The sequence below is a fragment of the Tachyglossus aculeatus genome, chromosome 20, assembly GCF_015852505.1.
Source record: "Tachyglossus aculeatus isolate mTacAcu1 chromosome 20, mTacAcu1.pri, whole genome shotgun sequence".
Classification (NCBI taxonomy): domain Eukaryota; kingdom Metazoa; phylum Chordata; class Mammalia; order Monotremata; family Tachyglossidae; genus Tachyglossus; species Tachyglossus aculeatus.
In genome coordinates, this window is record NC_052085.1 from 30,047,343 (window position 1) to 30,063,951 (window position 16,609).

General features: G+C 49.9%; 1 protein-coding gene across 3 annotated transcripts in view; it reads left to right on the plus strand.

The window, feature by feature from the left end:
* The window catches only part of DLG2 (discs large MAGUK scaffold protein 2), a 793,095-nt gene that overhangs the window by 253,117 nt on the left and 523,369 nt on the right, over nucleotides 1-16,609 (plus strand). Inside the window, exon 1 of one of the 3 annotated variants that reach the window (XM_038761629.1) lies at nucleotides 14,141-14,242. The exons of the other annotated variants lie outside the window; for them this stretch is intronic. Within the exon in view, the coding sequence (XP_038617557.1) occupies nucleotides 14,141-14,242 (102 nt within the window). Of the gene's footprint in view, nucleotides 1-14,140; nucleotides 14,243-16,609 lie in introns of those variants that run through there. 3 annotated transcript variants of the gene reach the window in all.

Here is a 16,609-nt window from a genome sequence, read left to right on the forward strand (position 1 = left end):
GAGAAACTGTGCAGGTTCTCGATTCTGAAGTCTCAGGATTGGGGGGTCATCCACCGTTCCCGGCGGGAGATTGTCACGGGGTGCGGAGCGCTGTACTACTTTCACTGTGTGCTCCTAAGCATCTAAATATCTGTAATTGAATTTATTCATATTAATAGCTGTCTCCCCCTCTAGACTGTACGCTCATTGTGGGCGGGGAAACTGTCGACCAACTCCGTTATATTCTTTTATCCCGAGCACTTAGTACAGCGACCTGCACATGGCAAGAGCTCCTCAATAAATTCCGCCGGTTGATTGATTGACCTTTGGCAATCTGTCCTCATGAGGACAGCCCCCAGCCATCTTGATAAGTGCATCTGTCACACAGGGAGCTTCAGGTTATCGATAAAATGGCCAGATGCTGGGAATTAGCTATGGAAAAGGGCCTCCCGGGAAAATGAGAGAGGATTTGACACATGTCAAGAAAAAAACGCCACCAGGGATCCAGTTGCGCTGGGAAAAGGAGAGCCATATTTCCCCGGGCTTATGCTGTCTTAAGTCGCCTCTGTCAATCATTTTGGGGTCCTGAGTTTGGGTAACAGCCTGTCTTGGTTTAGAGCGTTTCAAGGCTCTACACAGATTTATAGTCGATTGTACCAAAATGTCATCTATAGGATTTGGCGGCTTTATGTTTCAGTGTCGAAAACCATCTTTTTTTCCCAAGGTTCGCTTCACCTGTTGACCGCGTTGCTGACGGAAAAGAGTCATTTGCTCAGTTGCATCCCCCCAAATTCCTATTTGAGCCTTGTGTTTTTCAATGATCATCATCATCATCAATCGTATTTATTGAGCGCTTACTGTGTGCAGAGCACTGGACTAAGCGCTTGGGAAGTCCAAGCTGGCAACATATAGAGACAGTCCCTACCCAACAGCGGGCTCACAGTCTAAAAGGGGGAGACGGAGAACAAAACCAAACATACTAACAAAATAAAATAAATAGAATAGATATGTACAAGCAAAATAAATAGAGTAATAAATATGTACAAACATATATACAGGTGCTGTGGGGAAGGGAAGGAGGTAAGAAGAGGGGGATGGAGAGGGGGACGAGGGGGAGAGGAAGGAAGGGGCTCAGTCTGGGAAGGCCTCCTGGAGGAGGTGAGCTCTCAGTAGGGCCTTGAAGGGAGGAAGAGAGCTAGCTTGGCGGATGGGCAGAGGGATTGGGGGCATTCCAGGCCCGGGGGATGACGTGGGCCGGGGGTCGATGGCGGGACAGGCGAGAACGAGGTACGGTGAGGAGATTAGTGGCGGAGGAGTGGAGGGGGCGGGCTGGGCTGGAGAAGGAGAGAAGGGAGGTGAGGTAGGAGGGGGCGAGGGGATGGACAGCCTTGAAGCCCAGGGTGAGGAGTTTCTGCCTGATGCGCAGATTGATTGGTAGCCACTGGAGATTTTTGAGGAGGGCAGTAATATGCCCAGAGCGTTTCTGGACAAAGATAATCCGGGCAGCAGCATGAAGTATGGATTGAAGTGGAGAGAGACACGAGGATGGGAGATCAGAGAGAAGGCTGGTGCAGTAGTCCAGACGGGATAGGATGAGAGCTTGAATGAGCAGGGTAGCAGTATGGATGGAGAGGAAAGGGCGGATCTTGGCAATGTTGCGGAGCTGAGACCGGCAGGTTTTGGTGACGGCTTGGATGCGATCCATCTCAGAAACCACCGTGAAGTGCTAATTAGACATTAAAAGCTAATTGCATTACCTCAGAGATCTTTCCTGACAGCGCTACAACACGCAGTCAGGTGGCAGAGGCATAAATTGTATCTATCTTTGTAGTACGGGGTCCCTAATGTGTTTGAAGTTGTGTACGGTTAGAGTTTGCCTCCAAATCTGGGCCGTGGTAAGATTTACTTAAGGGGACTTAGGACCATTAAACACGCTGATTCGAGTAATGCAAATGCAAAGTAAAAATGATTATAATAAGGGCATTAACCGCTCAAGTGACTTAAAGTCTCGGCTTAATGCGGTTCGTGCATTTGCTTAGGAAGAGTGTTTTCTCCACAAAATAAGGCCCCAAGCGATGTCAGCTGTGTGACTTTGGGCAAGTCACTTAGCTTCTCTGTGCCTCAGTTGCCTCATCTATAAAATGGGGATTAAGACTGTGAGACCCCCGGGACAACCTGATCACCTTGTAACGTCCCCAGTGCTTAGAACAGCGCTTGGCACATAGTAAGCGCTTAATAAATGCCATTATTATTATTATTATGGGCTGTAGGACATGAACCTGGGATATGGTATTCTTCATCAGTATGGGGGCTGGAGACTTGGAACGGAATTTGCCGGCAGTCTAAGCAGGAAAATGATATTAAAAAATATCCTGTGGGTCTGATTGTACGTATTTATTACTCTATTTATTTTATTTGTACATATTTATTCTATTTATTTTATTTTGTTAATATGTTTTGTTTTGTCGTCTGCCTCCCCCTTCTAGACTGTGAGCCCACTGTTGGGTAGGGACCGTTGCCAACTTATACTTCCCAAGCGCTTAGTACAGTGCTTTGCACACAGTAAGTGCTCAATAAATACGATTGAAGGAATGGATGAATGATTGGGTCTGATTACCCTGTCTCTGCCCCAACACCTAGCACAGAGTAAACGCTTACAGAATGTCAAACTTCTTATTCCTCTTCTCTTTTCCCCGACCTGTTTACCCTCCTAATGGTATTTATTGAGCCATTACCACATGCAGAGCACTATATTAGGTGCTTGGGAAAGTACAGTATAACAGAGTTGAAAAACATGTTCCCTGCCCAAAAAGGAGTTTACATTCTCCCAATAGACCATTGACATTTATTTACCATCTGTGTGGGGTTTTTTGGATGTTATCTAAGCACTTATTATGTGTCAAACAGTGCTCTAAGCGCTGGAGTAGATTCATTCATTCATTCACTCATTCAATCATATTTATTGAGCGCTTACTGTGTGCAGAACACTGTACTAAGTGCTTGGGAAGTACAAGTTGGCAACTTGTAGATGTAAGCTAATCAGGCTGGACGCGGTCCCTGCCCCACAGTGGGACTCAGAGTCTAAGTAGGAAGGAGTCGGATTTAATCCTCATTTTACAGTTGAGGTAACTGAGGCCCAGAGCAGAGAAGTGACTTGCCTGAGGTCACGCAGCGGACCCGGGGAGGAGTCAGGATTAGAACTCCGGTCCTACTGACTCCCGTTCATTCATTAAGGCGATCAGGTGGGGCTCAGAGTCCTAATCCCCATTTTACAGGTGAGGGAACTGAGGCCCAGAGCAGTGGACTTGCCTTCCCTTCCCCACAGCACCTGTATATATGTATATATGTTTGTACATCTTTATTTATTTATTTATTTTACTTGCACCTATGTATTCTATTGATTTTATTTTGTTAGTATGTTTGGTTTTGTTCTCTGTCTCCCCCTTTTAGACTGTGAGCCCACAGTTGGGTAGGGACTGTCTCTATATGTTGCCAACTTGGACTTCCCAAGCGCTTAGTACAGTGCTCTGCACACAGTAAGCGCTCAATAAATACGATTGATTCATTCATTCATTCAATCATATTTATTGAGCGCTTACTGTGTGCAGAGCACTGTACTAAGCGCTTGGGAAGGACAAGTTGGCAACAGGCCTGTGCGCTCTGCACTAAGTCACGCTGCTCCGCTAGCCTCTAAGCTCGTTGTGGGCAGGGAATGTGTCTGTTATATTGTTCCGTTGTACTCTCCCAAGAGCTTAGTACAGTGCTCTGCACACAGTAAGCGCTCAGTAAATACGATCGACTGACTGATTCATTGTTTGAGACACTGGACTTGACTGTTCCGCCCCGTAGCTTCTCTGATCCCTTCCGGCTTGAAAAAACCCCCGCGCCAAACTGCGGCTCTTTGGGTATCAATCAATCAATCAATCAATCAATCAATCGTATTTATTGAGCGCTTACTATGTGCAGAGCACTGTACTAAGCGCTTGGGAAGTACAAATTGGCAACACATAGAGACAGTCCCTACGCAACAGTGGGCTCACAGTCTAAAAGGGGGAGATCGCCATCCTCCGTCTTCCTTACAGGGCCCAGTGAGCAGGAGGTTGTTTCTCTGCATCCCGGATGATCACTGTTCATTCATTCATTCATTCAATCGTATTTATTGAGCGCTTACTGTGTGCAGAGCACTGTACGAAGCGCTTGGGACACCGGAGGAAGTTCTGCTTCCTTAGAAGACCCAGTGGCAGCTAGTTGAAGGTCTGAGAGAGACTTCATTCTGTTCTTCGGTCCAGAGGTTGTTTCACTGCATCCCGGATGATCACTGTTCATTCATTCATTCATTCAATCGTATTTATTGAGCGCTTACTGCGTGCAGAGCACTGTACTAAGCGCTTGGGACACCGGAGGAAGTTCTGCTTCCTTAGGAGACCCAGTGGCAGCTAGTTGAAGGTCTGAGGGAGACTTCATTCCGTTCTTCGGTACAGAGGTTGTTTCTCTGCATCCCGGATGATCACTGTTCATTCATTCATTCATTCAATCGTATTTATTGGGCGCTTACTGCGTGCAGAGCACCCTACGAAGCGCTTGGGACACCGGAGGAAGTTTTGCTTCCTTAGAAGACCCAGTGGCAGTAGTTGAAGGTCTGAGAGAGACTTCATTCCGTTCTTCGGTACAGGGGTTGTTTCTCTGCATCCCGGATGATCACTGTTCCTTCATTCATTCATTCAATCGTATTTATTGAGCGCTTACTGCATGCAGAGCACCATACGAAGCGCTTGGGACACCGGAGGAAGTTCTGCTTCCTTAGGAGACCCAGTGGCAGCTAGTTGAAGGTCTGAGGGAGACTTCATTCCGTTCTTCGGTACAGAGGTTGTTTCTCTGCATCCCGGATGATCACTGTTCCTTCATTCATTCATTCAATCGTATTTATTGAGCGCTTACTGCGTGCAGAGCACCCTACGAAGCGCTTGGGACACCGGAGGAAGTTCTGCTTCCTTAGAAGACCCAGTGGCAGCTAGTTGAAGGTCTGTTTTTCGGTACAGATGCGGGCTGGATTTCAGCTGGGGCGATTGTCCTCATTTTCCCCTTGGGAGTTGTGGAGTGGCACCTAGTGTCGGCACACATCTTGAGAAGGAACGAAAACAAACAGAATTAGGCATAACTGTGTTATGTAGATTAGTAATTTTTAATCATAGTTTTGCGGGTGGGGCGTCGTTGCCCAAGCAGGCCCCCCAACCGAAGTGAACGCCGGCAGGAATAGTGGTCCAGAGCCCGCTGGGACCTCTTGGGTTGCTTAGACCAAAAATTCAGGGTGGATTTGGAACAGATCATTTAGCCTCTCAAATCCGGGCGCTTTCCACTGGACCACTCTGCTGGACCAGGCCCCATTGGCGGGTAGAGGGATGAAGGCACAGAGATCCTGGGGGTGAGGGTGAGAAGGACGTACGAGGAATCCAATAGACATCATTCACAGTATCGATAGATGGTGTTAACCGAGTGCTTACCATGTGCAGAGCACCGAACTAAGTGGTTGGGAGAGTACAATGCAGCAGAATTAGCAGGCACATCCCCTACCCACATTAATAATAATTGCATTTATTAAGCGCTTACTATGTGCAAATAACTGTTCTAAGCGCTGGGGAGGTTACAGGTGATCAGGTTGTCCCATGGAGGGGGGTCACAGTCTTCATCCCCATTTTCCAGATGAAATCTCCATTTTCCAGATGATGATTTTACACAGTGAGCTTACAGTTTATCAGTCAATCAATCAATCGTATTTATGGAGCGCTTACTGTGTGCAGAGTACTGTACTAAGCGCTTGGGAAGTACAAGTTGGCAACATATAGGACAGTCCCTACCCAACAGTGGGCTCGCAGTCTAAAAGGGGGAGACAGAGAACAAAACCAAACATTCTAACAAAATAAAATGAATAGAATAGCTATGTACAAGTAAAATAAATAGAGGAATAAATATGTACAAACATATATACATATATACAGATTATTATTATTATTATTATTATTATTGTAGGTGCAGGGCTTCAGCCTAGCAAGTAGCATCGCTTGGTCTCGGGACGTGGTGAAGAAATGGTGACAAAATGGAGCTAAGTGAAATCCTTTTGGACCCAAGGGGCCTAGAACCCTAGTACAAATTGGTTTCAATTTCTATCCCAGAACGGAGGAGAAGAACCGCTCTCCGAAATGTAATTCCAGGATCAAACGTACTTTTCACTCCGATGAGCGATTTGCTTTCATCGTGCCGGCGGGCAGCGCCCGGCTTAAAAAGAGCCCCGACAATTGGCTCACGCCTCACCGCTCTGTCACCGGAGCGCGTTCCCTAGCAGCTGCCGTCGCCCAAGAGGCCAGCTCGGAAGGAGAGCCGCCGCTCCGGGAATGAAATGGCCCTCCTCCCTTCCAGCCAGTCAGTGGAGGGAGAAAGCCAACGGGGCAACGGGGCACGGCTCTCTGGGCTGTGGCTCTTGGCACGGCGGGAGAATCCTGCAGTCAATCAATCAGTCAATCGTATTTATTGAGCGCTTACTGTGTGCAGAGCACTGGACTAAGCGCTTGGGAAGTCCAAGTTGGCAACATCTAGAGACAGTCCCTACCCAACAGTGGGCTCGCAGTCTAAAAGGGGGAGACAGAGAACAAAACCATACTAACAAAATAAAATAAATAGATATGTACAAGCAAAATAGAGTAATAAATATGTACAAACATATATACAGGTGCTGTGGGGAAGGGAAGGAGGTAAGATGGGGGGGTGGAGAGGGGGACGAGGGGGAGAGGAAGGAAGGGGCTCAGTCTGGGAAGGCCTCCTGGAGGAGGTGAGCTCTTAGCAGGGCCTTGAAGGGAGGAAGAGAGCGAGCTTGGCGGATGGGCAGAGGGATTGGGGGCATTCCAGGCCCGGGGGAGGACGTGGGCCGGGGGTCGATGGCGGGACAGGCGAGAACGAGGGACGGTGAGGAGATTAGCGGTGGCAGAGGAGCGGAGGGTGCGAGCTGGACTGGAGAAGGAGAGAAGGGAGGTGAGGTAGGAGGGGCCCAGGGGATGGACAGCCTGGAAGCCCAGGGGGAGGAGTTTCTGCCTGATGCGCAGATTGATTGGTAGCCACTGGAGATTTTTGAGGAGGGGAGTAACATGCCCAGAGCGTTTCTGGACAAAGACAATCCGGGCAGCAGCATGAAGTATGGATTCGAATCCGAGGGCGCCAAATACCGGCCCTACGCGACTGCTTGGCCACTGGCTACCTCTTTTGAGAGAGCACAACCTGCCTCTATTTATCTCTTAAACAGGGGGAGAAAGAGAGAGAAACAGAGGGAGAGAGAGAGAGCATAATGATGAAGCAGAGAAGCAGCGTGGCTCAGTGGAAAGAGCCCGGGCTTGGGAGCCAGAGGTCATGGGTTCAACTCCCGGCTCTGCCAATTGTCAGCTGGGTGACTTTGGGCAAGTCACTTCACTTCTCCGGGCCTCAGTGACCTCATCTGGAAAATGGGGATTAAGACGGTGAGCTCCCCCAGTGGGACAACCTGATCACCTTGTAACCTCCCCAGCGCTTCAAACAGTGCTTTGCACCTAGTAAGTGCTTAATAAATGCCATTATTATTATTATTATGAACCCTACAGTCCTGCCGGGTGAGTCTCTATCGTATGGCTTAGTGGATAGAACACCAGCCTGGGAGTCTGAAGGTCCTGGGTTCTAATTACAGCTCTGCCCCATGTCCGCTGTGTGACCTTGGGTGAGTCACTTAACTTTATGTGCCTCAGTTGACTCATCTGAAAAATGGAGATTGAGTGTGAGCCCCATGTGGGCCAGGGACCGTGTCCAACCTGATCAGCTTGCATCTACCTCAGTGCTTAGAGCAGTGCTTGGCACATGGTCAGCACTTAACAAGTACCATAATTAGATTATTATTCCCTCGTTCCCCCACCCCGCCGGAAAAAAAAAAAGAAATTGGAAAACTAGCCAAAGGATCCAGTTTGCAAACCCCTTGAAACCTACAACCAGCATGGCTTCAGAAACAGTCAATCCAGTGGCGCTAATCTAATCTGCCTTCTAGGAAATGAATCAATCATATTTATTGAGCGCTTACTGGGTGCAGGGCACTGTATTAAGCGCTTGGGAGAGTACAGCATAAGAGAGTTTGTAGCTATGTTACTTGCCCCAAAATAATTTATATTTTAAAGGGGTGGGTTAGGCAAACAAGTGCAAGCGAGACGTATGATCACCCTTGAACTGGGCAAGGCTGTCCTTATCGTTAATATAAAACCATTTATGATATATAATATAAGGTCTGTCTCCCCCTCTAGACTGTAAGCTCATTGTGGGTAGGAAATATGTCAAATGTGCCAACTCTGTGGAAGCAGCGTGGCTCGGTGGAAAGAGCCCGGGCTTTGGAGTCAGAGGTCATGGGTTCAAATCCCATTCATTCAATCGTATTTATTGAGCGCTTACTGTGTGCAGAGCACTGTACTAAGCGCTTGGGAAGTACAAGTTGGCAACATATAGAGACCGTCCCTACCCAACAGTGGGCTCACAGTCTAGAAAGTCAAGTCCATAACCATGATTTAGTTTAACATCTGTCTCCCCCTCTAGACTCTAAACTCTTTCTGGGCTTGGAATAAGTCTACCAACTCTGTTGCACTGTACCCGCCCAAGCGCTTAGTACAGTGCTCTGCCCACAGTACGAGTTCAATAAATACCATTGATTGACACCAGACGGTCGTGTTTCCGACGAGAAGCCGACCGCCCGATTTCTCCATGTCGCGCTTGTTTTCCCGAATCCCACTGTCCCGCTTCCTATTTTAACAACAGCACCGCATGAACTGGGTTACCAATCGTGTCTGCTTGGGGAATGATTTGTGGTTTTTGTTTATTTTTTTGCTTGCTAGACCCTCCTTAAAAAAAGGCAGGTGAGGAAAGCCACAAAGAAAATACTTGAGGTAGAGAAATGGTATGTGACCCTGGTAAGAAAAATAATTTGGGGAATAATAATAATAACGATAATAATGGTGGTATTTAGCTCCGCCACTTGTCAACCGTGTGACCTCGGGCAAGTCACTTCACTTCTCTGGGCCTCAGTTCCCTCATCTGGAAAATGGGGATTAAGATCGTGAGCCCCCCGTGGGGCAACCTGATCACCTTGTATCCTCCCCAGCGCTTAGAATAGTGCTTTGCACATAGTAAGCGCTTAACAAATGCCATCATTATTATTATTATTGTACTCTCCCAAGTGCTTAATACAGTGTTCTGCACACAGTAAATGCTCAATAACTGTTATTGATTTTTAGACTGTGAGCCCACTGTTGGGTAGGGACTGTCTCTTTATGTTGCCAACTTGTACTTCCCAAGCGCTTAGTACAGTGCTCTGCACACAGTAAGCGCTCAATAAATGTGATTGTTGATGATGATGATCGATACCAACTCTGTATATCGTATTCTCCCAAGCTCTTAGTATAGCGCTCTGCACACTTTAAGCGCTCAAAAAATAAGATTGATTGATCTACTCCCACTCTTAGTGCAGTGCCTGACACCTAGTAAGTGCTAAACAAATCCCATTTAAAAAAACAAACAACGCCAAAACTAAAACTGGCCTTACAGAGGTAGACCCCACTTCAACAGTAAATGTAAGGCTGTGCAAAGTGCCAGTACCGAGACGGACGATCGAAGCGGCCCCTTATTCTAATTCTGAGACGGACAATGGGCTCCTTGCTTGTATCCACCCCGGCGCTTAGTACAGTGTCATTAATAAATACCACAATTATTACGTTTTTCAGGCTAGAAGTAGTAATACCAGAAGCAGCGTGGCTCAGTGGAAAGAGCCCGGGCTTTGGAGTCAGAGGTCATGGGCTCAAGTCCCGGCTCCGCCACTTGTCAGCTGTGTGACTTTGGGCAAGTTACTTGACTGCTCTGTGCCTCAGTCCCCTGATCTGTAAAATGGGGATTAAGTCTGGGAGCCCCACGTGGGACAACCTAATCACTTTGTATCCTCCCCAGCGCTTAGAACAGTGCTTTGCACATAGTAAGCGCTTAATAAATGCCATCATTATTATTATTATTAATAGCTGAAATGGCCTTCCCATTGGAAGCCATGAGTCTAGTCCCACAGGTAGGAGGACAGCAAATACAAGTTTTATCAGTGTTCTTTTCAATACCTTCTTCAGTTGGGGTACGTAAACACCGCATTATAGCTTTACTTCTTTTTGTTCTGGCGATTTTGACACCTTTCTACATGTTTTGTTGTCCATCTCCCCACTTCTAGACTGTGAGCCTGTTGTTGAGTAGGGACCGTCCCTAGATGTTGCCGACTTGGACTTCCCAAGCGCTTAGTACAGTGCTCTGCGCACAGCGAGCGTTCAATAAAGACGATTGAATGAATGAATGGAAATGTGCGCCCGTGGTTGCCCTCCAAGACCTCAACACGTCAAGCAAGGAGGGATATAAATAGATTGCTCTAATCCTCTCTTAGTTCAGCCGAGTCTGCCGAGGTTTCCTCGTCGGCTTGGCTGGAGTACCACCTAGTGAGCTGTTAAATTTGGGTAGTGGTCCCCGGGCTACCTGCCATAAATCAAACATTTAGACCCAATAGTCCTTGGGGAGAGACACAAAAGCGGGCTGGAAGCAGGGAGTTGTGAGGGGGTGGCGGGGACACTGAGTCAGGGCTAACCAGCCTGTTGTTGTTCACCGGGTCACCCCCGGGCTCTTGTCCGGAGATGGGATGGCTATTACACCGTTAAAAAAGAAATCAGGTTGGTGGTCCCACCGTTGGGTCGGGACTGTCTCTATATGTCGCCAATTTGTACTTCCCAAGCGCTTAGTACAGTGCTCTGCACATAGTAAGCGCTCAATAAATACGATTGATGATGATGATGATGGTCTGTCCATCAGAGGCTCCTCGCGTGGGACCGGGAGTCCGTTTTCAGTCGCGTTTTTTTTTTACGGCATTTGTTAAGCGCCTACGACGTCAGGCACTGTACTGAGCGCCGGGGCCGATACAACGTGGAGGTGTCGCGGAGAAAAATGCTTTAGCGGCGCAGCTGTGCTGTGGTGTCGTGTTGGAAAAGGAGGCGGCGGCAGTGAGTCAGGAGTCGTTCCCCTCATTTCCCTATTTAAGCTGAGTGGGTATTTTGACGGCTAAACGCAGAGCCTTCTGGCAGTTCCTGGAAACGTCTCCCCTTCAAAATATTATCATCCACCTCCAATCCCAAATCAGTGCCTTCCCAGACCGCGCTCCCAGTGCACTCAGGTAGCACCGAGATGCATTTTTTCAACGCTCGCTCGGGCTCGCTGGCTGGGACTCCGGAATGTGTTGTCATGGAAACCACGCTTTTCTTTCCTTCCCCTCGCTTCACACCGGGGCCGGTTAGGAGACGGGAGCTGAGAGATGAGCCTCGGCACTTCCCACCCGCTGCCTGTCGGGCTGCCTCGGTAATCAAAGTCAAGCCGGGCGGGAGGTGAAACGGATTAAACGCGCAGATGCGTCTCGGCCTCGTCACGGACCGTGTTCGAAGGGTCGGTCCAGTGGTGAGGACACTAAGTGATGAGAGCCGTGCTTTTGCTGCTTTCCGGGAGAAGCATCGCGGCCTAACGGGTAGAGCTTGGGCTTGGGAGTCAGAAGCACCTGGGTTCTCATCTTGGCTCCGCCAACTGTCCGCTGTGCGACTTTGAACAAGTCATTTCCCTTCTCTGTGCCTCAGTCCCTTCTGTAAAATGGGTATTAAAACTGCGAGCCCCGTGAGCCGTGGACTGTGTCCATCCTGAGTATCTTGTATCTCCTCCAGTGTCTGCTACCTAGTAAACGGGTAACAAATACCATTACGAAAGAGTCCCCACTGTAGCCCGGGTAGGGAAATGGCTCGGATACTACCGGAACTTAACAGTGAGGCCCGAAAACATTTGCAAGGGTGTCTGGAGTCAAACTTCTACCCCGCCTGAGTCAGGGGAACAAAAAAATTGATCTTTGGAATCTGCTTTCCGCTGGGAAAGCCGATCACCTTCGTAAAGGTGATCAGAGAAGGTGTCAGGCAGCGTGGCTCAGTGGAAAAGAGCACGGACTTTGGAATCAGAGGTCATCGGTTCAAATCCTGCTCCACCAATTGTCAGCTGGGTGACTTTGGGCAAGTCGCTTCACTTCTCTGGGCCTCAGTTCCCTCATCTGTCAAATGGGGATTAAGACTGGGAGCCCCCCGTGGGGACAACCCGATCACCTTGTAACCTCCCCAGCGCTTAGAACAGTGCTTTGCACATAGTAAGCACTTCATGAATGCCATCATTATTATTATTAATTATTAAAGGGAAAACCCTCACTCAGCCATGCATTTTTCCTCCGGGTAAATGAATGAAAGCGCCCGAGAGCCCTCCTCACAATAAAGCTTTCAGACTGTGAGCCCACTGTTGGGTAGGGACTGTCTCTATATGTTGCCAACTTGTACTTCCCAAGCGCTTAGTACAGTGCTCTGCACACAGTCAGCGCTCAATAAATACGATTGATTGATTGAGGAAAGTGTGCCCCATTCCAAATTCTACCTCGATCCTTTGGCAAAGCGTGGCTAAACTGCACTTCAGTGTAGCTGTGTTTTTCGAGTCCCATTTTCAGTACCTGGTCCAAAACCCACTGGGTTCACCCTGACCTTGGCAAAACTGGCAATTCATCCAGCGCTTACTGGGGGGATTCTTGGAAGAGACGACCAGGGTTTCTTCCCGGAAAAGTGGCAAGTTTCCGTCTCGACCTGGGAACTCGCGTGCTCGTTTTCCCGGGAACCCCATTTCTGGTTTGAGGCTCGCGGACCCGTTCACCAACCGTCGGGGAGACCCCCGGTTTTGACCGTTCTGAACTTTGCAGCCCCGACATCGGTGATTCCAAATCTCTGTGTCCGATCGAAGTAGGTGGGCAGACGAAGGGAGGGAGGGTGGGATCGGGGGGTTTGATTTTATTTCCCCGTTGAGCTCTCTAGAGGGCTTCAGAGATTGCCTTCTCTTAGTTAATGTTCCAAACGCTGTTGTTTGGGGAACCCGGAGCCTGGATGAAGCCGTCACGCGCCCGCAAGTCCTGAAAGCTGTTGAACAATCAGGCGAAGGTTAATCAACCGTGACCGGGTATTAGACCTCATCGAAACATCCGCAATTAGGATAAGTCGCCCGGCAATCAGCGTAGCTTTGGGCACGGTGCCCGAAAACTACCCTTCTCCTGGGTTTCGAAGATGACCCACCAAAGGCGACGTAGGAGATGTCGGCCTCTGGAACAGAGGGAGAAGCTGTAAAGAGAGAAGCTGCCATACCTTGGGTCGCGGAGCACACGCCACGGGATTTAAGCTCCAAACGGGTGCGTTTTCGATTCGACTCTGTACATTTATTCCCCGTCGGCTGCAATCCGTCAGACTGACTACCGGCCGATCTGTGCCTGGGGGGTCGCTTCCGCGCAGCCGGAGAGGGCGGGGGATTGCTCCCGGGACCTGGGCTTTTCTCCCGTCGCTAACTCTAGCATCTTTCATCACCGCTCCCGTTCGCGCCAGGATCCTTCCCCTCCACGAAGGTCGTGGCTTCTACGGAGTTGCGATCCTATCCATCTCCCTCCCCGCCCCCTCCCTCGGAGGGAAACCTCTTTAGGATCCGTATCGATAAAGACGGAGGATCCTGCCCTGTTAGATAAGTGGGTCCCTCCCGCGCCACGCCACCCCGTTTCCCTCTCCCTCCATGACTATGTATTGCAGCAAGTCACTGGCTTTTTACCAAATCGGGAGCTGCAGTGTTTTTCTTCCGATGGAATAATTTCAGCCCACTTGAGCTAGCATGACAATCTTCTGTGATTGCAGGAGAGTAGGCGTCCACATCCTTTGACATGCTAATTCCGCCACACCTCCTTTTTTAACCCTCCCCATCTCCCTTCCTCTTGGCCGGTTTTTCCCACCCCCCCACCTTCCCCCCAGTCCAGCTGAACGACGAATTTCCCCGTGGCGGAGAGGGGAAACCCTGAGACTCTGGATTGAGGCGGCGGCGAGGCTGGTTTCGCCCAGGAGGGATGGGCGAGAGCGGAGCGGCGAGCGGGTGGCTCCTTTTGGGCAAGAAGAGAGCCAGCTGTTGAACGGTGGATGTCACTCGCCCATGTGCCGGCTCGGAAGCTCGTTCGCGTCCCTCAGCGAGCTGCCCCCGCTGCAGCCTCGGAGGAATGTCCCCTATTGTTAAGAACCCCGACTGTTTCACCCCAATGATTTGCCACTGCAAAGTTGCCTGTACCAACAACACTTTGTCGTTGATGTTCGGATGCAAGGTAGGACGCGGAGCGTGGAATTCCACCTGCCGGAGGGGCCTCTCCGTCTCCCCGGAGAGCCAGGGCTCGTTAGGGAGCACGGAAGACGTGGATGCGTTAGGGGAACTCGTGTGTCTGGTGGGCCTGGGCGAGAGGGAGGGGGATTCTGGGCTGCCCAGAGGACTCCGAGGGGAGCTGTCCCTCCTCGGGCATTCGGGCAGATTTCCCCCGCGCTTCGCTAACCCGGGCGCCCGCCCCGTCGAGTCCCGGGGCTCTTGACGGGCACCCGTTAGTTACTCCGTGACCCCGAGCAGGGGAGGCGGGGTGGGCGGCTGCAGCGGGGCTGCCGCTCCAACCGCTTTTGGCAGTTGGCGAGCTGGCACGTTCAAAGGTTGCAGGGGTTTAGTTCACGGTCTAAATAGAAGGTCGGTCCCAGAGGAGAGATGCTGATTTTTTTTTTTTTTTGCTCCCCTTCCCCAAATGTGTGCTTCTGGCGGGGTCTCTCCGTCCGTCTTTGAAAAGAACCCCTGGAAGTGCAATCGGAAGGCGGCGCTGCAAAGCCGGCAAAGTTTCCGGCTAGGAGCCGTCTCTTCCCCGGTTTTGGTGAAAATTGTCCAATTTCCCAAGAAGATTCCGACGGACGACTTTCTGAAGCCAGCTGTAGCCCGTTGCGCTCTCTTTTTTGCCTTCTCTCCCCTCCCCAGACCTTTCAAGATTTCCATTAGGGAGGACCCTAGCACTGGAAAAACAAGTTTGGGATCAGCTGTTTGGGAATTGGGCATCAGGAAGTTTTGCAATTACTAATCTGCCTTGGTCTGGGTGTCTTGTCCAGTGAAACGCTCTGCCCACGTATAAGCACCCTTCTGTTTAAATGGCCAGAGTCGGCAGCGTTTCTTTGGGGTGTAGGGTTTAAGGAAGCTCGTGGAAACTCCCGAAACGCTACAAACTTCAGGAGGATCACTCGGAGTAGCTCCAAGTGGACTCGCTCAAAAGACCGAATGACCCGACGGCCTTTTTGTTCTGAAAGTCCAGTCAAGAGCTTGGGCTTGCTTCTGGGCCCCGCGTGGACATCACAAGTGGCTTGTTATGTAGTGGCTTTCTGTGGGTCGCACGAGAGTGGCTTAAAAGCTCCCCGTTGGGGTCTCACTGATTTGTCGGGGGCTTCCGACGGCCGCACCGCTTCCCCCTCGACGGAGCAGGCAGCGACCTCGGTGCCCTCGAAGCCGTCCCTGGGTCGCCGCGGGGCTTACGCTTTGTGCTGTGTCACGGAGCTCCCGGAGTTCCAGCTTGTACTGACAACTCCATGGTGACAGACCTTTCCCCATTTTGCTTATTACACTACAGTCGTGAAAATTGGTTAAAACGCCTTTCGATTGCCTTAGGGAAAGCTTCTTCCCCGGGTAAATCCACCTTTAATAACAATCAGTTATTAGATGGGGGAAATTCAGCCTAAGCCCCCAATCTAACAAGGTCTGCCGGTGGCCATATCTAATTTGCTTTCACGGATATTTTTAAAGAAGTTTCTCCAACGTACTTACACCCGTGACACTCAGATCCCGTTGGAAGGGTGGGGAATTGTGGAGCTCATCGTCGTATCTTGACTCTCTTTAGCACTTTTAGTTTCTGCCCCAGAGTACTCTCGCCCTGCTTAGCTGCATTACTTAGTAGGTCGGGAGAGGCAGGTATTGTCGTACCATTCTACAGATGAGGAGACAGAGGCCCAGAGAGATGAGGTGAGTTTTCCGGGGTCACCCGTTAGGCCTGTGGCAGCCCCGGGGTTATTAGATCCTTGGTCTGCTCATTTCCTGCATCCCTTATGCTTTCCATCAGACAACACTCCTCCCCTGTACACTTGAGATGCATGTAATGCCCTCTCCCCTTGAGAAAAGCCTCTTCCAAAAAGAGAAGGTCAGAGATTCAGCAGGTATTTGTAAAGCAAGCAATCGTCCCTGAAACGAGTTCTGTCATAATAATCATCACGATAATAATAATAATGGTAATAATGTGGTATTTGTTAAGTGCTTACTATGTGCCAAGCACCATACTAAGTGCTGGGGCAGATGCAAGATAATCAGGTCCCACCTGGGGCTCACGGTTTGAGTGGAAGGGAGAACGGGCGCTTAGTACAGTGCTCTGCGCACAGTAAGCGCTCAATAAGTACGATTGATTGATTCTGCAGACAAGGAAACTGAGGCGCAGGGAAATTAAGTGACTTGCCTAAGGTCACACAGCAGGTAGGCGGTGGAGCAGGATTAGAACCCAGGTCCTCCGTCTCCCAGGCCCACGCTCTTTCTACTAGACCGTGCTGCTTCTCATCGTCCCATTCATAATGAAAATCGCAATGTAAGTGGCTTCTGGGGATTCCCTGCAGCCTCGGTTTCTATGAGT